Source organism: Diabrotica undecimpunctata, chromosome 4 (genome assembly GCF_040954645.1).
Source record: "Diabrotica undecimpunctata isolate CICGRU chromosome 4, icDiaUnde3, whole genome shotgun sequence".
Taxonomy (NCBI): Eukaryota; Metazoa; Arthropoda; class Insecta; order Coleoptera; family Chrysomelidae; genus Diabrotica; species Diabrotica undecimpunctata.
The window spans coordinates 135,196,292-135,223,424 of record NC_092806.1 but is presented as its reverse complement, the minus strand read 5'-3'; the positions used below and the strand labels follow the sequence as shown (position 1 = coordinate 135,223,424).

The window sequence follows — 27,133 nt, the reverse complement described above, 5'->3', positions numbered from 1 at the left end:
TGATTTCTTGTGTGTTGTTGGGTTTGGTTTTGGATAGGATCGACCTCAGTGCGTTGGTTGTTTTGAATGTTGTTGTTGTTGTACAAAAAGGGTATACATATGTAAAATTATTATTATAATTTTAGAGTATGAGAACTGTATTAAATAGGGCTGGTTCAAAATGATTAGGCGACTTAATAAAGGGTTATTCAGATAATAGCCAAATCAAGTTTATCAAAAAGTCTTAACTGTATTACTGTTACACACACTCGCGGTGTTTATAGGCTTTCATTCGCGATATTCACTCGCGGTTGTTTCTCGTACGGTGGAGCTGTTTTTAGCGGTTTTTACACACGTGTCTAGTAGGTACTAACACTAAGATCGAAGAGATAGACCACTTTTGCTTCTGTTGTCTATACAATTCAAAAGTCAAGAGGATTTGCGGTATTTTTCGCGTGGTAACTAGTGGTTACATTATATTTATATTTAAATCCTTTATGTAAGTGTAATGACCCTGCATTTACTATTTTATTGAGTGTTTTTAACACTTACATTTCAATAACTAAAATATTCTTAAAGTATCCAAATTTATATCGTGTTCAATTGTTTCCAGAAAACAACTATGAAAGTTAAAGATAACTATCATTTTGTAGTAATTTTTGTAAGTTTCAGAGAACTATACACTAGTTTTAAAAGCTTAAGTATCATGCTTATTCTGTCGACATAGACATGACGCAAATTCCATAGAATAGATTACTATCTACAAAAGACAATACGTTTTTGCATATAATAAAATAAAAGTTTTCAATATTAGGTATTGATATTATCAAATATTAATTTTATTTTTTCGTTTTTTTCTTAGTTTCGTTAGTAGTTGGAGATTTTGGGAGACAAAATGGCAATACTTGACAGCACATTAGGTACAGCCATTATATTTTGTTAGTGCTGGTCCGAATATTATATTATTAAACTGGAAATTTACAAATGTCCAATCTGGTTCTGTACATAAGCAGCTGAATGTTGTTTTTATTTTAATTTAAATATGCTTTAACTAAAAAAATTGGTAGTGGAAAATTTAGTAAAAAACTTAAAAGAAAAATTGACGTTACAGATCGTTATTTTTTAATTGTTTTACCCGAATATCCAGAAAAATATCATACGGTATCTACTATAACTATATACATGATGGAAGAGAGACGGATATATAAAACTAAAGATACTGCCAAATACCGCGAAACCCATAGACGAATTAGAGCTGAGATAAGAAAAACTAAAGAGAAACGGTTCTCGGAGAGATGCGAAGAAATCGAACAGTGCGAAAAGGTATACGACTATCACAATATGCATAAGAAGATAAAGGAACTCACAACAAAGAAAAGCTACAATATTTTATCGAAAGGGCTATGCGATGATCATGGAAATCTACAACTAGACCCCGACAAAACAGTTAGAATCTGGGAAACTTATGTGGAACAACTGTTTAATGATGACCGTCCTAGTGGGTATACACTCAGCAATGATGATACTGGCCCTTCTATTCTAAAATCAGAAGTGGAGAATGCTATAAAGGGTCTTAAAAATAACAAAAGACCAGGCAACGATAACGTATACGGGGAAGTATTGAAAATGCTGTGCGAAACAAACAGTCAATTTCTAGACTCACTCGTCAGACTCTTTAACAATATTTATAACAGCGGGGTGTTTCCTGAAGACTGGCTAGAGTCAACTTTTGTTGCCATACCGAAAAAACCAAAAGCAAAGTCTTGTGATCAACATCGGATGATAAGTCTAATTAACCACATTTCGAAGGCATACACCAAGGTTATTTACAACAGAATAAGCAAAAAATGCGAGGATAACATTGGAGATTCGCAGTTTGGGTTTCGGAATTCTCTTGGGACAAGAGAAGCACTTTTTAGTCTACAGATACTCATCCAGCGCTGCAGAGATATGAACAAAGACGTGTACATATGCTTTATAGACTACGCAAAAGCATTCGATAACGTAAAGCACGAAAAGATAATTGAAGTTCTCCATAAGATCGGAGTCGACTACAGAGACATTCGAACAATAGCGAGTCTCTATTGGGGCCAAACAGCTAAAGTGAAAGTAGGATCTACATTGACCAATAAAATTGAGATCAAGAAAGGGGTACGACAGGGCTGTATCTTGTCTCCTATTGTCTTTAATATATACTCAGAAGAAGTATTTAAGACAGCGCTGGAGGAAAGCACAAAAGGCATAAAGATAAATGGAGAAATAATTAATAACATAAGGTATGCTGATGACACTGTGATTCTAGCAAGTAGCATGGAGGAACTGAGTTGCCTAATGAGCAAGATACAAAAAACAAGTGCACAATACGGACTCAGACTAAATATCACAAAAACCAAATGGATGTTAGTAAGCAAAACCCAACAACCACCACAGCAACTGATATTAGACAATGAAAGAATTGAACACGTGGATTCGTACATCTACTTGGGAACAACAGTTAACTCAAATTGGGATCAAGCTAAGGAAATACGTATAAGAGTAGAAAAGGCAAGAGCATCGTTCACTAGCATGAAGCAAATTTTCACCTCTAAAAGCCTCACCCTACCTCTCAAAATTCGACTTCTGAAATGTTATGTATTCCCGGTTTTGTTATATGGAATGGAGGCGTGGACAATGGACCGCAACATTGATGAAAAAAGTAGAGGCCTTCGAAATGTGGGCTTACCGACGTATATTACGTATATCCTGGACTGAGCACGTGACCAACGAAGAGGTACTACGCCGGATAGGTAAAGAGAAAGAGGTAGGAATAAGTATAAAGAAAAGAAAGTTGGAATACTTGGGTCACGTTATGAGACATAATAAATATAGAGTACTACAACTCATCGTTCAAGGGAAAATAGACAGCAGAAGGGGTCCAGGGAGGAGAAGACACTCGTGGCTCCAAAACTTGCGGCAATGGTTCGGATTGTCATCTGCTGAACTATTCAGATCTGCCGTAAACAAAGTCAGAATAGCCATGTTGATTGCCAACGTTCGGAACGGACAAGGCACATGAAGAAGCAGATCTACTATAAATATAATGTGTTACGTTATAAAAAATAGATACAAATAAAATTTTTCGCGGTTAAACTGCCTATCAATAATTGATTGTCCTATAGGAAATAGTTTCCAGCGCATAGAAAAGGATATTTGGGAAATAAAAACTTTTAAAAATATAGTTTTGGAAATTTGCTTATGTTAACTCTTTAAAATGTCTGAAGATTTGGTATGTAAAATTTGAAGATATCTCCAAAGCAATGATGAAAAGAAAAATATACTTTTTTTTTCGTTTTGCATAATATTGCAAAAAAAAGCAGAAAAATAACCAGAATATTGATAAATTGGATAAATCTTAAATCACATACAAACATAAAGAACATCTTAAATTTGGTTTTTAAAGATATTCATGACTACAATAGGAAGTCACTATTTTTTGTTACAAAAGTGCCTTGATCAAAGAAAATCCTGTGAATGAAAATTACGTGAATTTCAAAAAGGTGTTAAAATGTTAGTCCAACATATCACAATAATGAATATACTAAAAAATAGAGCACTTATTAAGTAAAAGAAGTAGAGTAAAGAAATCCAACTGACAACTTAAAAATAAAAAAAAATCTTACCAAGTACGTACTCGTATGCAGGCACAACCAGAAATAATGATTGTATATTGTCCCCAATATGGCGAATTTTTTAATATAATAAAATAAACCAAAAAAGTTTTAAAATTAAAGAAATTGAAACATCACAGCATGCCTATGTTTTTGTTTTGGGAGTTATCGAATAACATGTCAACTCTTAAAGAACCGGAAAATGTACGAATGTGAAACCGGATTTTTTAATACGATTTTGAGAAAACTTTAGCAAAAATTTACATTTAAACTGTGATATGTACATATTGAGAACTACTTGCCTTTATCGTCTTGTATAATAAATAAGTATTTTGCAAATAAGTTATTAATTTCATGCAAAAACAATTGCAATTGCCCTGTATAAACACGCTTATTATAATAACAGAATTAACGATGAGAAATCAAACAAGTCCGGTAAACACTAACAGGTAAGTAGACGGCGCCAACATTATTTTTATGTCTAAAATATTCAAGTATTGAAGTTGACGCTGTTATCTATATGGAATATTAACACATAAACATACAAAATAACGCGTAATGACAAATTCACTTGAATATATTTGTTTTTAATGCGTATGCCAACTTTATTTTTTCTCCATATAAACGGTTTATGTTTTCGCCATCAGGTCATTAATAAAATTACCAACGTTTCCGAATTAATCAGGCGCTAGATTATTTCAAGTACAAATGCATCCGAGTATTGCCAAATAGTACAATTGAATGCGTCAGAAATTACATGTTTGCGTTATTAATATTTCAAATTAATGTTGGCCAACAAGGGAACAAGGGTAGTTAGGTAGTAACGGTTTTTAGTTAATTCCGTTGACTGCTTATTTGACTAATATATTTAGTTATCTAAAGTAGATGGCGCTTCGTGCCAATACCACTCTGTCAAGTGTGAATCTTGCTTAAGGATCGTGCATTTCTCTTTCAAAATTGACACTCTTACAGCATCCCATCCGATGATGAAGGAAACAGATAGTGCTTCTTGGAGGAGACTCGAATTCAGACACTCGGTGTCCTATTTGGGAGTTAATTGTAACAGGACTCTTAACTGGACCATCGACCTTAGAAACACCCTAGACAGGGTAAGAAAAAGAGCAAATCTCCTGGGTTTATTATATGGAAAATTTGGAAATAGCTCATCTTAAACTCTCCTGCACACCTACAAAACTTTTATCAAGCCAGTTATCGAATACAGACGCGTCACTAAACAAATGCCAAAGTCACTCCATCTTAGCTACTGAAAGAAAAAAACTGAGGAAATGTATGAGGAAACACCTCATACCAATAACCGTCAGTATTAGTCCACCCTCTTCTTCAAAAGAAGGTGAACTTCTATCAAAGGTACGTCTTACGCACGATAGACGGCTCCAACATCAAAGCTAAAGAGACCTTGAAAACTCATTGCCATTGTCTAGGGACTACTCACCAGGCGCCCCACGAAATAAGTTCCATTCCCTCCAGCTAATCTTCTATACTTTGCTTTAACGGACGTCCTGATGAGTGCTTCGACACACTACAAAAAACTCCCCTTATATATCACAGATAACACTAAGCTGCAAGCCCAAAATATTGATCAAGAATCGTTCCAATGTATAGCTGGTAACATCTGAGGCGCTTTATTCCCGCGGTTTAGTTGGCTTCTCCCCCCCCCCCCCTTCCCCAAAACTGACAACACTCTCAACTTCTTAGCTATTACACACCCACCTTCAACTTCTTCGCTACACTAGTAGTTCTGGTACTCTACCAATTTGCAATTGACATTGCTCGTCCCCATTCTAAGCTCCCGTAACAAAAAAAAAAGGAAGCGGAGCTATCTTGAAGAGGCGGAAGAGACTGTCTCGGACTGACACTTAATTTTAACTTAGTCAGATAAGTTCTTCACGTACACCAAACTTACGCATTGATTGGTATAGCACTGTTCTCTTGACACTGTCAAACGCGGCCTTGAAGTCTTCTTCTTCTCCATGCACTATAACCCGGGGTGGGTTTTGGCTGACTGCACAACTTGCTTCCATCTTGAACGGTCGTCCATAATAGTTGGGTCAGTGGGTAGCCCCTTTGTTCTTAGATCTGACCATATATTGTCTCTCCATCGCATTCGTGGACGTCCTAAGGGCCTTCTTCCTGTGGGGGCTTCCTCCCATATTAACTTGGCAAAGCGGTTATTAGGGAGACTATGGACATGGCCAGCCCTTCTTACACGTTGGGATTTAATCTCTTGGACTATATCGCTCGCTCTATACATCTGCTTGACCTCAGCATTTGTTCTAATTCGGTATTGGTTGCTATTAATGTCGTGATAAGGCCCAAAGATTCCTGTGAGGACTTTCCTCTCAAAACATCTAAGTTTTCTTTCAGTTTCTTTGGTCAGGGTCCACGTCTCACACCCATACATGAGCATCGGTCTAATCACCGTTTTATATATTCAAATCTTTGATGTTCGTGTTAGGCTTTTAGATTTAATAGTATTGTGGAGGCTGTACATACTGTTTGCTGCTTGAATTCTTCCTTTAATCTCTTCCGCGATATCGTTATCTGCAGTCATTGTTGCTCCGAGATATTTGGCCTTGAGGTCGACGAATAGAATAATCGTGAGTAACGATGGGTTTATTGATCACTTGGGAAAATAAATAATACAGAACATGTCATCTGGACATATAAATGCCACATTTTTGGAACATGAGAAAAGAAAGAAAAGCAAATAGAGAAATAACAACTTAACAAAATTCGTAAAGGCTCAACACATCTTAAATAAAAAAAGATTTTTTCGGTTTTTGTTATTGTCATCAGTTTCTTTGATATCGTTTAGAAAAAAAGTTACATAAGTAGGAATTTTCTTATCTATATTTGATTTAGGATTTGTATTTCTTCAATTCGAAATATTATTCAAGGTTGTCGAGAGGTTTTTAATAAAGATGTAAAAACTTCGTTATCATAGTGAAAGAATTTTTTATTTATGCAAAATCAAAGTCTCAAAATAATTTATACAAACATGAATTCATTTTTACTTATTTTATAACCCACGTGGGAGTTTTCCTCGTCTTCAAGGTATTTTTTGTTGGGATTTTAAGGAAGCATACCCCTACATACTTCCATAAGGTAAGAATCTATTATTACTTTGATGATCAAGGTGCCCTGTAATCAATTTCTCAATCTTATGCTGATGCATTCCTTCCAGTCCTAACATATGGTTCAGAGACCTGGACTCTAACAAAAAATAATGAAAACATGTTAGGATGTTTCGAAAGAAAAGTACTAACGCGAATCTATGGAGCAGTGAATGAGAATAAAGAGTGGAAAAGACGATACAACCTCGAACTTTATAGAATATACCAGGAACCTGATATCGAAAACCATATTAAGATAGGACGTCTTAGGTGGATAGGGTATGTAATGCGGATGAAACAAAATGACCCAGCTAGAAAATCGCTCCTTAATAGACCCATTGGTCAAAGAAGAAGAGGAATATCCAGAACAATGTTTTTTGATAACATCGATGATGTTACGAAAATATGGGAATATGTGCTTGGCGGAGAAAAGCGATGGATAGGGACGACTGGAGACCAATTCTCGAGGAGGCTGGGACCCACGCAGGGTTGTAAAGCCAGAACGATGATGGCAAGCCCATGGAACATTTTTAGGGGGGCTGTTCCAGCCGAAATGTACGGTGTTACGGTGTAGGGTATTACGGCACAAAAATTAATCTATATACTGATTTGAAACTTTGTGTATGAATGCCGTACTGTTTTAAATTGCCGAATATGGTGAAAAAGTTTTCGGAACATCAAAGATTTTCGGATATATGTTTGTATTACCTACCTAAGTTATCAATCGTACAAATAATTGACAGCATAGCATATAAAGTGATTCATGCTGGATCAAATGACTCATTAAAAATCTCCCATGGGCTTGTAGTCTATAAGTTAGAAGAATATTCTCTACATCAACAGACTTATTCTCCTTCAAAACCTATTATTCCTTCCCTTCGCTTTCATATTATATAAATCATACAACAAAGACAGACTTATTTATATCTCTGCAAAATAAAACATAAACCGGAAAGAAATTAATATCGTGAAATATTATATTCGTGTTGACTTGGTGTTTTTTTACATGGATTGTTTACCAACAGAACTTCACACTTAATACCCATTTTAATTCACACAATGCACATAAATACCAGTTTTAATTATTCAATCTGTTAATGTATGTAAATTGTACAAAAAATCACCCAAGGCAAGAACTTCTTATAAAGTTCTTGCCTTGGTCGATGTTTTGTATAAACAGTTAGTATGATAAAAACAAATACTTTTAAAAATGTTCATTTGGGGATTGTTTAAAAAATAACAACAAAGTTTTGAGAATGGAATATTAAGAAATTAACTCAAAAATATCTTAAACTCTGTAAGTTAGGTATGCACAAACCCTTGCAAACATTTAAAACAAATTCCCAAAAGAAAAAACTTAATGAGTCTTACGATTAATTTTCAATCTTTCATCATTTTGTTGGGGTTTTAGATATCATAAACTTATTTTTCTTGATGTTTATTGGTAGCCCATTTCTAATCATTTTTTGAAGATATTTTTCGTCCATTAGTATAACAGTATCTTGCGCATACCTAATATTTTTCATCTGTTTTCCAATAACTTTTATTCCAATTGTCCCCGCCCCTTAGGGGTTTTTCTTTCTCAAGATCTCTTTGAGTATGTATCGAAGAACAGTGATAGCAATACACAACTCATCACATCTCTTCTAATTTCGTGGTGGACTTTATCGAAAGCCGTTACGACATATGAATCTGCAGAATCTAAATGTGTTTCTCTATGTTCATGTCAAGTTTTTCCTCTCTTTTTTCTCCATTCATAAAGTTTGTTTTTTAGGGAGAAAATTAAATGTTGACGTCAACCATTCTTTGAGTATATCACTCGAATAATAAACTTCATTGAAGGGTCAGGCTGCCCGCGTGATTTTATTTTCTATTATTGTGAGAATCGGGGGCCCACCTAGAATTTTCGGGGGGGGGGGCACCGAAATTTTTTTTTTATGCTACCTCCATTTTGAGTCCTTCAAATTTGGGTTTAATTTAAAGTAATAAAGATAGCAGTGCCAAAGATTCAGGTATCTGTTATTCTGTCTACCAACTAAAAAAAAAAACCCTCCCCTACTTGTGCGCAGTTAACTGTCGTATCGTACTCCGAAAGTGGGACGGCCGCTGTAAGGCTGTGGACATTTTTGGAACACTCCCTTCTCTGATCTAGATCTTATCTCTGACGTTGGTCCGATTGGTGTTTCTCTTCTTCTTCGTTCTTTTTAATTACTGTTTAGATGTAATTGTGAAGACTATTCCACCCCTCCTTACTTCCCGTCATCTTCACGATCATCTCTCTCACAGTCACAGGGTTCATGCCTATTGTTGTTATTGCCATTGTTCCACTCTTCTTGCCATCTTTCCAGTGATTTTTTCCTTTCTTCCTTTTTTATGGCTGTTGTCAAATGCTCTCTTCTCTTATAGATATGTCTGTTTTCTACTGCTAACATATGCAGAGGAACACAACCCATGATAGCCCACAAGGTCACCGCAGATACAGTTCTATAGGCGCATGCTACTCGCAACAGACTCGTTCTGTCTAATCTTATCATAAGCCTAATATTAGGTATATACATATATTCAAATATAATGAAAAATATTATTATTATTGTATATTTATACAAGAATTATTAGTGTATTCTACATATTTCGTGTGGTAAATTAATTATTAAATTGGCGTTTTGGATTTTTTGTATTATGTGTGAAGACAAGTTACATTTTCCTACTATTCCTTATATATTTTTTATTTTATTTTATTTTATTTTATTTTTTATTTTATATACCCCTGGGGGCATATAAAATATTACTTCATCTTGATCTGGAATGTTTCCATTGCGTGTGGTTTTTAGTGCATGTGGTATTTCTTCTTCAGTAATTTCCGCCCTGCTTTTTTTTTCTTTGAAAAATTTGTGTTCTAGTTTTCGTCCTTTACTGTAAAAAATCTTTTGACGTATTCTCTCCAGCGTTTTGTTTTTCCTTCCTCTTTATATCAAAATTGATATAATTTCACTAAATAACTTAAGAGTAATATTACTGATGCTAAAGTTTATTTGTTGCAATAAAATAAAATATAACATTGTTCACGCGCGTCTTTTTTCTTTACCTTTGCCGCCTCTGACACAATTGTATATTTTTAGTATAGCTGTAGTATTTATAAATTTAATTCAATTTTTTATTAGCAATTTTCACCATAAACTTACTCCCCGAGGGTTATTTCTGGCGTCATTTGAAGTTAATTCTGGAATATTACACGACTTGGAATTATTGGTAACTTTATAAATATTTGCCGATAAGGTTTGTATAAACAATTACTGTCGGCTTCTTTTAGAATCTTTTAAAACAAACTTTCAAATTTTTAGATTGCTTGTTGGTAATGAACCATTAGGATTTAATCATATTTATATAGATACTAATACAGTTCTCGGAATGAACCGGAGTTGTTATATAATTTTAAATTACAAAAAAAATACAAGATGTAAGTAGGTATTTTTTTTTAATTATTTATCGGCTTCACATTTATGAAATTTGTGTGCGGCTTTGTTAAATAACGTTTCAACTAAATCATACTGTCATAGCTAATCTCCAAAAAAAATGTCAAACAAAAAATAACACTAGATCAGACAAGCACCTAGAACTTCACTAATGATGCCAAAAACCAGACAACATACATACCACAGTCCTGTGAAAACGTCATCGATTCCACGTAAAAATCGTACAGGTTTTTGAAGGTAATATTAAAAAAATTCAACATTTTGTCAAAATTGTTATTAAAAAACCCGTTTAAAAAATGGCAGACTTTTTTTGCTTATAAACTTTTATAATAACTTTGATATTTTTTATGTCACACTTGTAATTAGGCTCACTGAGAAGTTGGTAAAAAAATATTTAAAAAAAAGAACCTTCTATGAACAACAGGAACCAAAATAGCATTTTTTTCTTAAAATTATATTTCTATTGTTTATTAATATTAAGAGCTGAAAATTGAACATATTATAAGTGAAGATCTAAATTTTATGATCCAATTTATAGATGGAATATACAGAGAAGATATAAACAGTTATAACTTGGAAAAGTGATCGTACTCATAAAATGCCACCACGTTAAATTAAAGGAGAGAACTTTCCTAGCCCCGTTTTTTGGAATGGAACTTCAAATTGGAAACGCGTTGGAAACATTTGCGATATCTCACCTTCTATGGCAGGTAGAACATTCATTTTTTTAAACTGGGGTAGCTCGAGAAAATAATAACAACTGGTATATTTTACTTTACTATTATCTTTGCAGATGAACATGACTTAATCGTGCTAAACACATTTTACAAACTACCACTAGACGCCTGTATACGTGGAAATCACCTAGAGACAACGGAAAAGAAGTTATTATAAGAAAACAAATAGACTATTAATTTATACTTGTTAACAAAAGATATCGAAATAGTTTCAACAGTGTTAAAACCTGCCCAGGCGCTGATATTCAATCTGACCACAATCCTTTTGTGGTCGTAGATAGAACCAAGTTAAAGGAAACACGCGGAAAAACTGTAAAAACATGACATGAAAAAACTGAAATGTAGTGAAGTTAAAGAAATAGTCAGCAAAAAAATAAATAGGAAATTCAAAGAAATCGATAATACAACGGAAAGCACAAAAGAGAAGATAGAATCCCTTAATAAAACGATAGACGACATTAAAGTTAAAGAAATCTTGGAACTGGCTTGGAACTTTAGTAAACGAACTCTGGGATCACTCACAAGAAGTAAAATGTTAAACAGAAAAGACTAGGAGTGCATTCAACAACATGGCCAAACTATTTAAAAGCCACAACCTTAATCTGGAGATAAAAGTAAGGCTTCTACGATGTTATATCTTCTCGATATTATACTATGGAGTTAAATCCTGGACACTCACTGAAGCGATGGAGAAAAACTTGAAGCCTTGGAGATGTCCACAAGGAATCTACGTTCCTGTATTTGGCTGTATACCATATATTAAAAAAATTTATTAAAAATCCTTTGTAAAAGGTATATATTTTTAAAAACCCAAACGGGCTGTTTTAGACAAAACGTTTTCGGAATCCATTATTCCATCATCAGTGTCCTATAAAATATATAACCACTTAAGTAAAAAGAACGTGAAGTTAAAATTTTGACCAAGGTTAATGTAAAGTGTGGTTAATACTTACTAGGTGTACATGAATGTAGCCACTAAATACATGGGTAAAAACCCGTTAACAAAAATTTAGTTACATTTGTTTTACATTATATTATATAAATTACTAGGATGTTAAAGTTACCGTTGGATTAGGTAACATGGTGACATATGACTTCACGTTGAAATTGCAAGTCCTGAGACGGTGTGTCTACGAGGACTTAATGGAAGCAACTGATTGAAATGACAATGTTGACAAGTTAGGACGGAACAAGTAACAGAGTAGTCAATATAACTGTATGTGTCTACTTAAGACAATATCATTCATTTTCCACCAATATCAAACAAAATTTCTATAACTCAACCTTCTACATGTGTCTATTTTCTATTTTCCAAGTACCAAATGTTGAATAAACATAAAGGGCCTAAATATAAAAATCTCTTTTTCATTACACTACCACACACATGCATAGTTGGTTGCCTAACTATAACCACATTATCTTCTCTCCACATTTCATCTCATACACATAAAAATCAATTTTTAAAAATACAACAACATTGATGGTTGATACTGTTATATTATTTAATATCAAAAAATCTATTACTTTAACAAATTTAATTAACGTTGGCTTTTGTCTTAAGTAGACACATACAGTTATATTGACTACTCTGTTACTTGTTCCGTCCTAACTTGTCAACATTGTCATTTCAATCAGTTGCTTCCATTAAGTCCTCGTAGACACACCGTCTCAGGACTTGCAACTTCAACGTGGAGTCATATGTCACCATGTTACCTAATCCAACGGTAACTTTAACATCCTAGTAATTTATATAATATAATGTAAAACAAATGTAACTAAATTTTTGTTAACGGGTTTTTACCCATGTATTTAGTGGCTACATTCATGTACACCTAGTAAGTATTAACCACACTTTACATTAACCTTGGTCAAAATTTTAACTTCACGTTCTTTTTACTTAAGTGGTTATATATTTTATAGGACACTGATGATGGAATAATGGATTCCGAAAACGTTTTGTCTAAAACAGCCCGTTTGGGTTTTTAAAAATATATACCTTTTACAAAGGATTTTTAATAAATTTTTCCTTGGAGATGTGGTTTACAGAAGAATCCTAAGGATATCATGGACGGACAAGATAACCAACGAGACTGTACTACGAACAATTTGGAGAAGAATATCATGGTTAAAAAACTTGAGGAAATGGTTCTCCACAACAACAACTAATCTATTTAAAGGTTAATAAAAGAAGAAGGTATATTTTCACTTTTCGGAAAAATAGGAAAATCCCGTAAAAAGAAAATTATTATTTTTCTATAAAAACCTTATTGAATTTTACTATTATTTCGTAAGAAATACTTAAATTTTAATAATTAATGTATATTTATATAAATATATTCCATTAATTATAAAATAATACTCTAAATGTGTTTATTTACATTAAAATATGAACCGACTTATTTTTTAAGATGTTTTTAAATCAGTCCAGACCTGGAAACCTGAAAGAAGTTGTTTAAATAACCACTTTACTATTTTTATTAAAATTATTTACAAAATAATGAAACCAAGATATATATTCGGAAGGCATCTACACCTTTATTGATCAAGACTCTATTAACAAATTTGCAATTAACAAAACAAATCCTATACATGTGTCTGACTGACCCAAATTCTTCCACCGATTAAAATTGTTTTATAATTTCATTTTCTAGTTGCATTTCTGCACGCTATTAAGTAATTATTAATTAAGGAATGACATCGGTCAACATTCTGCAATAATGACGTAAAAAACCGTATTCGAGAGACATACCTCCATATTATTCACATGCAACACCAATCTGAACTTCAAGAAGTTAACTTACGACTGCATTTTCACAGAGTATCGACCTAGCGGACTAAAATTGCGTTTAGTCTACTTAATAATTCGTTTATAATCAGTTTCAAGAGGCAAATATGTCTGTTTTTCGTTTGTTGTAAGAATGATCGTCTTGGTAACACGGCTTATTAGCAAATATTTGTGCGGAACTCGTCGGAATACTTTTAAAATATTGGCGAAAGATAAGCATCAGATAAATAAATTAAAAATAAAATCCATCTCAGGTCTAGCTGATCGTCAATGAACATACTTCGATGACAATAATTAATAATAACAGATGCTCACAAAATGACTCAAAACATATCTATCAGAATGCATAAGAACCAAGTTAATTTATATAATATAAAAGTGAAAGACGAGAATTGAGAAGACGTTTAGTTGATTAAATACCATTCATCATCATCATCAGTGGTGCTACAGCTCTAGTTGAGCCTTGACCTTCCCCAGTCTATTTCGCCAGTCGTTTCTGTTCATCGCCAACCGTTGCCAATTTGCCGCGCCGATTTTCCTTGCGTCCTCGTCCACACCGCCCCTCCATCTCAGTCGTGGTCTGCCTCTACTCCTATTTCCCACTGGGACCGATAATAGAGTTCGTCTGGGTGGGTAATTTTCATTTGCTCTTGACACATGTCCAGCCCATCTAAGCCTACCTATTTTTATGAAGGATATTACATCTCTACCATTTACTATTTTTTTATACTTCTCGTACAATTCGAAACGATTAAATACCATTATATAAAACAAATACTGGAGTGACAACCTTTCATAGAGGTATTAATCCACCAATGAACAAGCAGAATTGCTTATAAAGGGGAAGAAGAAGAAAAGAAGAAAATAAATAACGCCAAAAAACTTTTGGCGTTACAATATGTGTATGTGTCACAACGCAAAATTTTTTGAGATGTTAATAGACTACAAGTCCATGGGACATTTGTAGGGGGTCAAGCCCAACATGAATCATATATAAATCAATACTACAATATGTAATAACAACGTTAGAAACTATGCCACCAATGTTTATCGGTACTTAAATAATGGGAATTAAAATTAAGGGTTGCGCTTTATATTTCTCACCCCTGTTCCAGCCGAAATGTACGGCATTTATAAAAAAATTAATCTTTATACCGATCCAAAACTTAATGCGGTATTATGTCAAATTGCCGAACATGGGGAAAAAGTTTTCAAAAGTATTTTTGTACGGCATTAGGTCGCAGGTCATTATTTTTGTATTGCCTACCTAAGTTATAAATGCCGTACATATATGTTGGGCCAAAATGTCGCCCCCTTCCTTGAGTGGTAAGTTTATCTTACCTGTGACTCACCTGTTCCGATAAGAATTGACGGCATAGTTTCTAAGTTGTTATTACATATTGTCGTATTGTTTTATATGTGATTCATGCTGGGTCAAATGACCTATTAAAAATATCCCATGGGCTTGTAGTCTGTAAGCTCCAAATGCTTAAATATGCGCACAAACTTTACTAGTATGGCACAATATTGAAAAATGGTGGTGGTGAAAATCATTAAATAAAATTACCCTATATTTTTATATTTATTGATTCCTATTATGCGTTTGCATCGCATATAATCATTAGATGATTTAAAGAATAGTCGATTCCAATTGATAAAAACAGCAGCAAACGAAACAAAATGGAATCAAGATAAGGCATTGGTATAAATAATGTTAAGAAATGAAAAATACAAAGTTTATACGGATAAAGAATATAGATATATTTATACTACGAATTATGACATAAAAGTAACCCACCATTGCTCATATTTCCGCAATGATTATACAGGTCTTGGCATCCATCTGTCTTTTCATCCGTCTTGTCCCATTCGACTTACCCATTATCACTTTAAATCAATATAGCAGTTCTGAATTTTTGTTTTTGTAATAGTCTTCAGTGCCATGGTCGCATTCGTTTGAATCGTCTTTATCTTTTCCAAAGGTCGTAGGTTGCTATATCGGAACTCTACGGAGATTGTCAATGTTGTGTTATCTTGTGTTTTGTCAAAAGCTGTTGCTCACGTTTCGATGAATATGCTTGCGTATTATCGTGATGAAGAAAACAGTATCAATCTTTTTAGAACGTTGTTTTGTTTCTGGATCATAACCGCAGACCCATGTGTTATCATCGAGATGATCTTTTTAAGCATATTTTCATCGTAAGCGTGTTTCATATTTTCTGATCTGACCTGAGCAATTTTGGAATGAATTTGGTAGACCCACGACACATTGCCAAATTCTCGGTTATAATTCTCGAAACACAACTTTTTGTAATTACAATACTGCTTTCTAGTTCGTCCACAGTCAAACGACCATCTTCTTCAATAAATAGTCTCACACGTTTGATATTTACCACTATTATGCATTCTTTGTTAACGAATATCACTGTCGACAAGCGGTCGACCGTTTTTAAACCGATTGAACCATTCTTTTATCCGTGTTTTGCTTATAAATTGATTTCCCAATGACTTTTCTTCTTCTTCTTCAGATGCAAATCCATTAATGGATGTTAGCGATGATATTTTCCATTAATTCTCTATTTCTTGCAATATGTATCAGAGATTGTATGTCGTTAATCCCTGTCCATTGCCTTATGTTTCGGAGCCAGGACATTCTCTTGCGTCCCATTAATCTCTTGCCTTCAATTTTACCCTCGATTATAAGTTGGAGGAACTGGTATTTTTCATTTCGCATGATGTGACTAGATACGCCGTTTTCCTTTTCTTGATGGTTTCGAAAAGTTGGCGTTCTTGGTTTATTCTTTTAAGGACATCTATATTTGTGATTTTCGCTGTCCATGGTATTTTTAGGATGCGGCGATAGAGCCACATTTCGAAAGCTTCTAATCTGATTATATCCCTCGTTTTGAGTGTCCAGCCCGCTACGCCATATAGCAGCACTGACCACACGTAGCACTTAGTAAACCTTAGTCTCAGTTGAAGATCGAACTCTGAACAAGTCAGTACCTTCTTGAATTTTACGAAAGCTTGTCAAGCTTGCTCAATGCGACATTTTACTTCCCTGTCCGATGCCCAGTCTTCAAAAAGCCACGATCCCAGGTACTTAAATTTACTCACTCTTTCAATGGACTTAGTATTCAGTGTTATGGTGGAGTTTTCAAGTACATCCAAGTTTCTGGAGATGATCATAAATTTGGTTTTTTGGTATTAATCCCTATTCCCATTCGCTTACTGTATTCTCCGATTATAGTGACAAGTTGTTGAAGATCGACTATGTTGTCATAAATTAAGACACCATCATCAGCATATCGTATGTTGTTGATCAATACTCCATTCACCTTGATTCCCATCTTTGCATCCTTCAAAGACTCTTGAAATATGGCTTCCGAATAAATGTTAAATAAAAGAGGGGAAAGCACACATCCCTGTCGAACGCCCCTTCTTATATGTATCGGTTTGGATATAGAATTGTCTATTTTTAACTGTGCCGTTTGATGCCAGTACAAGTTTTCAATTCATCTTATGTCTTTTTGGTCTATATCAACTTTCTTGAGGATCTGCATTAACTTGTGGTGTTGGACACGATCAAACGCTTTTTGGTAATCTACAATGACTTTTACCGGTAATAAAGTATGAAGAGGTACTGATTACATTCGCAGTCGTATCCCACAGAGGGCTTGCAAAGTTCAGGTTATGTCTTCTCAAAACATTGATAGTTGACTTTTAGAACACGGTGTCATGCTCGAGAATCAAACATATACCAAAAACAGAGATTTTGACAGATGACAGATTTGCAAACATGCCTGGTACAATGAACACAGAGTACAATGGAAATATGCATCAGTAATTATGCAAGAATTAGATATAAAAAAGAAGAAAATCAAAGAAGCAGCACTCATCCTACAAATAAAGAAAAAAACCATCAGCAGAATGTAGCAGGCTTTGGTGTAGCAGGCTTTGGTTTCCAATACTAAAAGAAGTCGACAACAAGAATATACCAACAATAGCGGACTAAGAAACGAACGCTCACCCACACACAAACGTTTAAGCACATATAAATAATGCAGAAACACACATAATAATCAAAATTTTGAAGTTCCATAGAGCATAGCGACTCGACTATCAGTTTAATGAGTCACACGCTCAAAATTTTTATGAAAGTAATGCATTGTCGCATATATAAACTTGGTGATGACGGGATAACTGGTGATGAGCTTGTTAATACGACCATAGTAAACCCTTAAAAATAAGCACGGCACACAAAGAAGATCTACTCTCATATCTTTCCAACCACGCATGGCCCAGGGGAACTGAGGCCAAGTACCAAGTAAGTCAACTTTAAATTTTTTGAGAAAACATAACGTCAACTTTGTCGGTTATACACTCTCAACCATAGACATATATACAAGACAGACCGATCGTTGTAGTTGCAATACCAGCCCGTTCCCACCAGTGCGACAGAGAAAACTGACGCAAAGCAGTCCCTGACCCCTGTATCTCTTTCTCTTTCTAATTTGCGAGGTTTATCGACCATGTGACCTAAATGACCAATGAGCTGGTCACGTGGTCGATAAACCCGGCCCATTAGACAGAGATGCAGGGACTGCTTTACGCTTTACGTCTAGTATATGTATGTAGTATATATGTATCATATGTAGTATATGTATATGCTCTCAAAAAATTCTTAAATAATCTTTTTGAAAACAATTTTCGGAGTGGAAATCGAAACGTCAAATTTTAGCTAATGAAAAATGTTATTTTAAGTACAATTAACTGAGGCTTCATCCCATATAAACACAATATTTAAATATGCAAATGTCTCAATTGATATTTGAATGAGAATCTTCATAAATATCTCTCTGTAATAAAATTCATTGGAAATGTTGCTATTAATGCTATTTTCTGCCTCTAAACTTTTACACTTACAATGTGTTGGATAGTTAAATATATCTATGCAATTACAAAGTCTTATTGAAAATGTTTTCATTTTTTTTTTTTTCATTGAAAACTCGTGTTTTATTTTATAATTATATGATTATTTTGACCTGGAAAAATTAATTATCGGTTCACCTTTTTTATTGTTTCTTTTACGCGTTTAAAATTTACTACCGTAGACTACTAGGAAAATACTAGTAGAAAGTAAATGTAAAGGTCGCAGACCAACGGAGCAAAAAAACCCAGACTGACCGTAATTAAAGAAATAATATGATTTACATTAATTTCCGAATGAAACTCTTTTAGTCTGTCATTATTCCACGAGCATTCCGAGACATACTCGTAATCAAATTATAGGTAAACAGACTGGGCGACAGTGAGTCGCCACTTGCCAGTCTCGAGTCGACACACTTCGATTCGAATGTCCAAGCTTCAACCGAACGAATCGGACACTTCGCATATTTCGGATGAATTAAGTAAACATGCTACATTTTAATTCCTTAATTTGTGAAACTTGGCAATCGGTTCATTGCTGCGTTGTCGATAATAACGCTTTTTCGCAGATTTCAAAGTATGAAGACAAAAATATTATAATTACATATCAAAAGTTAAATATACATGGTTGATAGAGTTAAATGTTAATTTTTCCTATTATAACTTGGTTGCACCGTTCCGATGAAGGGTAACAAGTCAGAAATACGTATTTACGATTGACTTTTATCTTTTATCATCCTTGTTTCGAACTATGCCATTACTCTTTACTTTCTATGTAGAACAAACCTTCTATGTAGATATTGGTGTGTTTGCCCAATATATGTCGAATTTCAGTTTTTACAATTTCCTTTATAAACAACATCCGCCTGATGATCTTTAGTAACATTAAGTAACATTAGGAACATACAATCTACCGATGGCATTTCCCAAAATGGTTGCAAAATACTTAGAGATATTGTATGTTGAACTTCCAATGTTACTAATAATTGAGCGAAGCAGATGCTGTTTTTATGTACTTTTGAAAGTCCCAAATATTTACGAGGATGTGCCATTGTGTGATATTAATTTATTTTTCAAGTTTAAGTCTATGTATTTTTTTTATTATATCATTAACCAAGAAATGCCTGCGCTGCAGAATTTTATTAATCTTTGCCATACTTTAAAACGAGCATTTTGTAAATTTCCTTTTTTGGTAATCACAAAAGTATAATGAATATTTTAAAAACGTGAATCTTTGTTTTGATGAACTAAAATTTTCAAAAATTTGGGTTTTTAATAGATTTAATATATATATAATAATAAAATATACTTAAATAATTAATATAATATAATTAATGGCCCAACACAATGTCTTAGAACATTGCTCGAAAGGTACTTTATAGATGACCACGTCGCCCTCCAGACTTAACGCCCCTCGATTTTTTGAAATGCGGCGTTATAAAAGCATATGCTACAATTCCAACCACAAAGGGTGACTACAAAAGTTAGTGGTGACTACTTTCTAGTCCTTAAGCGAGCCCTAGGCATTTTTTGATGAGGAAATTTGTGAGAAAATACTTGGATGGTTTGGACAGTGTTTTTGTTACATTTGCCAATTATAACGAGGTATTTTTTGTTATAGAGTACTTATCTTGAGATAAATAAAAAAAGACTTACATAATACTTTATTTTGTCATAACTAAGCAAGTAATCAAATGTTCGTAAGAATCTCGAATTAGAAAAGGGAACTATCGAGAACCCCTGAATTTATCCTCGCAGTGGATACCATAGAATAGCATATAAATTTCAGACTTAAGAATTGAAAGATGGTTGATGCTTATATTTAGATACTGGTATTTTTTATATATACAGTGAAATTTTAATTTCACAAATGTTGCCACTCAAAATGAAGAGATTGAAGGAAACTGATAGGGTGCATTTCCATTCTACACTGTATACGATTTCGTCGGTACCTCGCGACATTGATAGGTGCGGCAAGAGGCAAGGCGAGCGGAGAGAGCATGCAAGCAAATCAACCAAGTAGTAGTAGGTATAGCATCAACAACGAGGAGCCGCGATGGTGACGTCACGCGAATGCTGGCGCCAGGCGTCCATATGCCGGCGCCCGTAAGGTGCACGTAGATCGATCATATACACCTGGTACCTCCGCTCTCTTTCTCACTCTCACTCCGATCTAGAGGTGTTCTGATATGGATCCTGATTACGATTCGAAGCTCTCGAATCAACTAGCACTATTACGAATATATTTAAGGAAAAACAATCGTTTGCCCTAAATCAAGTATTTTCGTTACGTTTTTGACACATGTTTATATACAGGGTGGCGCACCGAAAACGAAACAGATGCATTTACTGGCAGATGATTCCTTTTTAAAAAAAACGCTTGGACCCGTCGATTTTGTTGTCGAGGGGGAAACAAAATTGGCATAAAATCACATTAACATTTGCAGCCCCCTAAGCGGGGGTGGCACCATCCCTAAAATCTTAAATGGAAAGGGGGGTCGAATGATCCATCATTTAAAAGGTCTTTTAACTCCCTTTACAATGATGTAAAATTCATGTACTTTAATTTAGTAATTTTGGAGATTTATTGATTTAAAGTTTAAATACATCATCGTAAGAGGAGATCAATACATAGCAGCAAAGTTGTTAAAAAATAAAGAATGAACTGACCTGTCAGCCGAGTAAATGTTGAAAATGACCACCATTACTTTCCATGCAATAATAAAGATTTTGCTGAAAACGTTGCCGGACATTTTGCAATATTTGAGGAGTAATTTGATGGCACTCATTCACAATTCTTTGTCGTAAATCTTCTAAGGATGTTGGCTGAGTAGCATAGATTTTGCTTTTTAAGTAACCCCACAAAAAGAAATCCAAAGGTGATAAATCTGGCGATCTTGGGGGCCATTCAACGGCACCTCTTCTACCAATCCATTGACCTGGAAAGGTCTGATCTAAATAATGCCGAACTCTTAATGCGTAATGTGGTGGGGCACCATCCTGTTGGAACATCAACATATTCTCAACGTATCGACCATCATTCTGATTTTCAATTATATCTGTTAGCGCAGGATCTATGGCATTTTGCAGTAATTCCAAATACATTTCACCAGTCAAATTTCCAGGTAAGAAAAAAGGACCAACCAAATGATCGCCAAAAATGACAGCCCAAACATTTAATTTTTGTGGCTGCTGTGTGTGTACCTCATGGTAAATTCTGGGATTAGAGTCCGACCAATATCGAAAATTATGACGATTTACTTCGCCATTTAAAAAAAAGGAACATTCGTCGGAAAAGCAAATGTTAAATAAAAATTGTTCATCGTTTGTAATTCGTTCACTCATAACTTCACAAAATTCTAATCGCTTATCAAAATCGTCTTCATTAAGTTCTTGTACAAGGTGAATTTTATACGGATGAAAATTATGGGCCTTTAGAATCCGTTGGATAGTACGTCGACTAACACCACACGAAGTTTGCAATTTGCGGGTACTTAATGTAGGATCTACAATAACTTGCCCTAAAACCCCCACTTCTGTTGCTTCGTTCCTTATAGGATTTTCAATATTACGTTTTTTATTGGCGACTGATCCAGTTTCCCGAAATTTAGCTACAAGTTCTAGAACATATTTTCGGTGCACATTATTGTTCTCATGTCGCTCATTAAAAATTTGTGCTGTTCTATTAGCGCACTGATTATTTCCGAAAAATATTTCAATAATTTCAACCCTTTCTGCCGTGGAATATACCATGGTTAATTTATGTATAAAGCAATAAATGATATTTTAACAACAAAGATTGGTCAAATCAATCGCAAACTAATGTACTATTTCCTATTTAAAATAAGTACGTGGCATTCTCTACTTATCTTTCTTCAAGAAACAACTTTTTTTGTCACAAAGGACACTTCAATTGCTATTTTTATTATTAATAAACCATGGGCGTAGTAAATAAAAGCATTTACTTATCAAGAAAATGCTTTTACTCAAATTTCTTCTGAAAGAAGTACAAACTAATTTGATGTACCTATTAAAGTCTACTTTAAACTTTAAATCAATAAATCTCCGAAACTACTGAATTGAATACATGAATTTTACATCATTATAAAGGGAGTTGAAAGACCTTTCAAATAATGGATCATTCGACCCCCCTTTTCATTTAAGATTTTAGGGATGATGCCACCCCCGCTTAAGGGGCTGCAAATGTTAAAGTGATTTTATGCCAATTTTGTGTCCCCCTCGAAAAAAAAAATCGACGGGTCCGAACGTTTTTTCAAAAGAGGAATCATCTGCCAATAAATGCCTCTGTTTCGTTTTCGGTGCTCCACACTGTATAACCTTTTGTTTTAAATGTTTGTTTATCTCTAATAACAAATTAACTGATTAGTAAATTAAGTGGTATCATTAACAGTTCCAGTTTTATAGTTGCTCAGGTTATGACATATCTCTCTCTTTCTCCGCTATCGCTCTTTTTACGTTGTTTCATTTCGTTAATACAATGTAAAATAATAGTAGAATAGAAAATTTGATAGTTTCAGAAAATCAAATCAACGTGGTTCACGATCTGTCAGAAATTTTTCTAAGCATAGCTGCCTCGACAATATTCACCAGGAACAGAATACTTCTAGCGGTTTAGATTCCTTCTATCCCTCATTTTCCATATATTACGAGAAAAAGACTATTTTCTGAAAAGTCGTATCGAACATAGCATCTCATTTTTGTGAATTTTCAGCTGTACCTGAATTGTTAATTTATCCTGAGGGCTAAAACAGTAATTCTCAACATTCGTCCCCTACAAATGGTTTCGAAACTAGGTATTGTTCTTCTCGAAATATATGCCGAGTTAAATTAAACTTAAGTTACAGTAACAATGGAAATGCATGTACAATGTGAAGAGGCAAGAGCATCCCCATTCGGTATGTAGAGCAAGTGGAACATCTTACTTCTCCATTTGTCTCTCTTTTAGCATCTTCTTCTGCGTCTAGGTATACGAGGAAACTTGCATGCAGAGACACCCTCTAAATGCGTCAATATTCTTGCCAGAAACATATACATCAGTATCCACGGAAATTAAATTAGCTTGTTTCGCTTATTCGCTCGTCAATAAGACTCGTTATTCAGTTAATGGGGAGCAAGTTCCGCTACAAATTGCCGTGTTTAATTTAATATACTAATATTTAATAATAACTAATTTACATCAATTTCGCACTTTTAAAATTATTTTTTTCACTCAATCCGGTGATTCGATTCATTGATCGACGTCAAAGAACCGTCCCTGAAGAGGTTAGTGCGCGACTATCGCCACCTCTACACCGGCTTGCTCCTTCCTTCCACTTTTAAACTTTTACACCTTTTATTATTCGGATATGGGTTGTGTACACCGGTCATACTTCACTCACTCGGCTAACCGTCTGCTGCCCCCGTTTGTTCGCTTGAAGGACCGCACTAATCCGGCAAAAAGACGAGTCGAAAGGGGTAACTGATTGGGTCTTGTAGATTTAATAATATACAAAAACAGATTTTTGTATAAAATTTATAGTAAATATAGTTTGAAGCAGTAGTGTTTTTACGTTACAATTTTAACATACCGATACGGGCTCTACAAAATTAGTAGTATTTAGGTCGGTAAGATTGTAGGTCAGAAGAGGGAATAAAAATAGAACGTTTAGGAGACGACTGAAATTTTTACAACAAAAAAGGTTCTGCGAAGGGATACAAGAACAAAATATTGAAATTGGAAAGGTACAAACGAGCTGGAGAAGACAAGGAAAATACCAGTTGCTCTCCATTATATTGGAGGCAGAAACTTCACGAAATAAAAACAAAATGTACAACAAAACATATTTGGTTCAAACAAAAATAGTAAATTTATAAGAACTGCTGAATCTTCCTAGGAATATAATGAATTAATGGCCCAAGTATATGGTGTCTCTTTTCGTGTAACTTATTTCATGAATCTATATTTTAGTCAGGATGTATACAATTGGGTACGCCATAAAATATAGGCAATGTGCTTAACGTATTTTCTTCCACATTAGCGCTATCATTTGCTCAAAGTGTGTAAAATGTTTGAATTCATAGCTTTGTGGTAATCAGCAATGTGAAGTGACTGTAATGTTAGTCCATCACTTGAAAACCAATCTATACTACCGATATGGGTAATAAGTCTTTTTCATCCACCAGAGAGTGCTTTAATTCCTACGGTTAGTCAGTCTAAGTACTCTTTACGAGTAGAGGTTATATTTTTATCCTGTCATATGTTTCCAACTGTAATACCTGCTTGTAGTCACGTATCGTCCAAATATGTAGTATAATTTTTTATGTTTATCACGGAAATCTCTTCGTAACATAATTTCGCCTCCAACATCCATAGAACTTAATAAAAATATATTTTTTTGCTTATGGTATCTTTCTCGTTGATCTGTATAATTTTTTTAAGCCTTGCTAGAGATCATAATTTTCATTTGCAGTACTTCATTATACATATTGGATACTTCATTTTAGATACACAAAAAAATACTTGTTACATTTTCTCATCAAAATACTAAACTTTTAACTAATAAACGTGATATTTTGTGCTTATTTGCTTTTATAAAGTTTTTACACACCTATTACATAAAAAAATTATTGTTTTGTAACCTTACTACTTTTTGGAGTCAGAAATCTGCACGCTATTTATCTTGGGATTTATAATACATGTTGACTCAACCAATATTTATTTGCTCTAAGATAAATTTTCTAATAGTGATTGACAGTGGCGCGTCTAGGATTATTTTTGAACTAAAAATGAAAGTAGTGGACAGAGACGTACTCGATTTCTTTTAACTATTTATTAGAACTGAAATTATTCATTATTAAAGGCAAAAATAGGAGAACAAGGAGATAAAATAATGATTCAATATATTTCAACCGAAAAAATATAAAATATTGATATTAGTGAAAAAAAAAAATGCAAATTGTTGTGTAAATAAAAATCAGAGATGAAAATGAAACACATGGCGATCAAGATCTACTTAATAAGAGCTCTCACAAAAATAACTGCATATAAGTACAAAGTAAAAAGTAAAAAAATAAATATGAAAGGTAAATGAATGGTCTTTAAAATGTTTCTTTAGGGCATAAAAGAACTATATACTCTAATAAATCTATAGAAATATTTACGTTATGTTAATATTTTTATTTACAAATTCATCAATAGTAATTGATAACATTTTTTCAGATTCTGTGAATCCCCTGGAATGGTGTAGGCTAGCCTATTGGGAATTGTCAAACCGAGTCGGTCCACTCTTTCCTGTGGAGCCTCCTGCCGTGAATATTTTTGGAAACGTATCCCATCCCGATGGCCTTAGCTTAGAAACGTTAGCTCGACATAGTTTTAGTCCTCCCAAGTCAACGGTTGAAAAAGCTAGGTGTAAAATTGGTTTAGGTAAGTGATGCACTTTCCAAACTATTCCATAAGTGTATTCCAAGCATTAACCAAGTTTCTTTGTAATTTACGAAGGTATTCTTTTTTATTTGCACATATCATGTGATCGTCTACGAACAGAATTTGTACTGAACCTATAAAGTTTAACAAATTGTATCATATCTTTGAATAAGTTTTGATCACTTTCTCTCGATTCATATATTCTTCTATTTTGTCGCTAAGTATTTTTCGATATATCCTACGGATTATGCTTGGTAGTACCAGCTTGGTACTGTTATCTCTTATTAATATATAATTTATTGCCGTGTTTTATATGGCAGTAATACTTAAATGCCATCTGCTATTCTTCCACAAGGTTTTTTTCTATTTCCTTTCGTTTAGGCGTTTACTAGTAGTAAAAATGTAAGCTGTGTATTCAAAAAATGGTTCTGTTTCATTTTTAAATAATTCTGCTTTGATCTGTCCTAGTCCTGATTTCCATTTCCTCTTTATAATTTTACTTCTTATTTCTATTTTCTTTTTTTTGTATTTCCGATAGCTATTTTCCCTTTTTATGTTTAACCAATTTTCGTCTTCTTCTTAACATGCCTTATCAAGTCCTCTTGACGTTGGTAATTTACACGGAAAAACTATTGTCTTGAGGTGTCCTGAACAGTTGTTTGACTCTCTGTATCCCGGTCAATTCTCTCGACATTCTTCAACCAAGAGGCTTGTTTTCTACCAATTCCGTCCTTTAATTTTACCCATCATATTAATCGAAAAATAGACGAAGATTTGACTATATCAATCTGCTGACGAGATCTTTTGCTGTGTTAAGAACTGTATTATTTGTCTGCTTAGCAGTCCACGGTATTTTTAGTGTTACCTACATAACCACATTTTAAAAGGTTCTAAGCGGTTAGTAGTGCTTAGATATTTTCAAAGTTCATGCTCATACAAATGGTCGCTGTCTGACACCAATATAATTTTTCAATGATCCTGACATCACTGCTATCAACTTCTTTATCTCTTAATATTTTAATT

The 27,133-nt window shown here is 34.1% G+C and overlaps 1 protein-coding gene across 2 annotated transcripts in view; it reads left to right on the top strand.

Moving 5' to 3' along the window:
• Dad (Daughters against dpp) overlaps positions 1 to 27,133 on the top strand; it is a 149,798-nt gene that overhangs the window by 112,500 nt on the left and 10,165 nt on the right. For both annotated transcript variants that reach the window (XR_011950782.1, XM_072530354.1), the window contains exon 4: positions 25,904 to 26,110. Coding sequence is in view for 1 of the 2 variants with exons in the window: in XM_072530354.1 (XP_072386455.1) it covers positions 25,904 to 26,110 (207 nt within the window). In the remaining variant the exon portion in view is untranslated. The remainder of the gene's footprint in view (positions 1 to 25,903; positions 26,111 to 27,133) is intronic.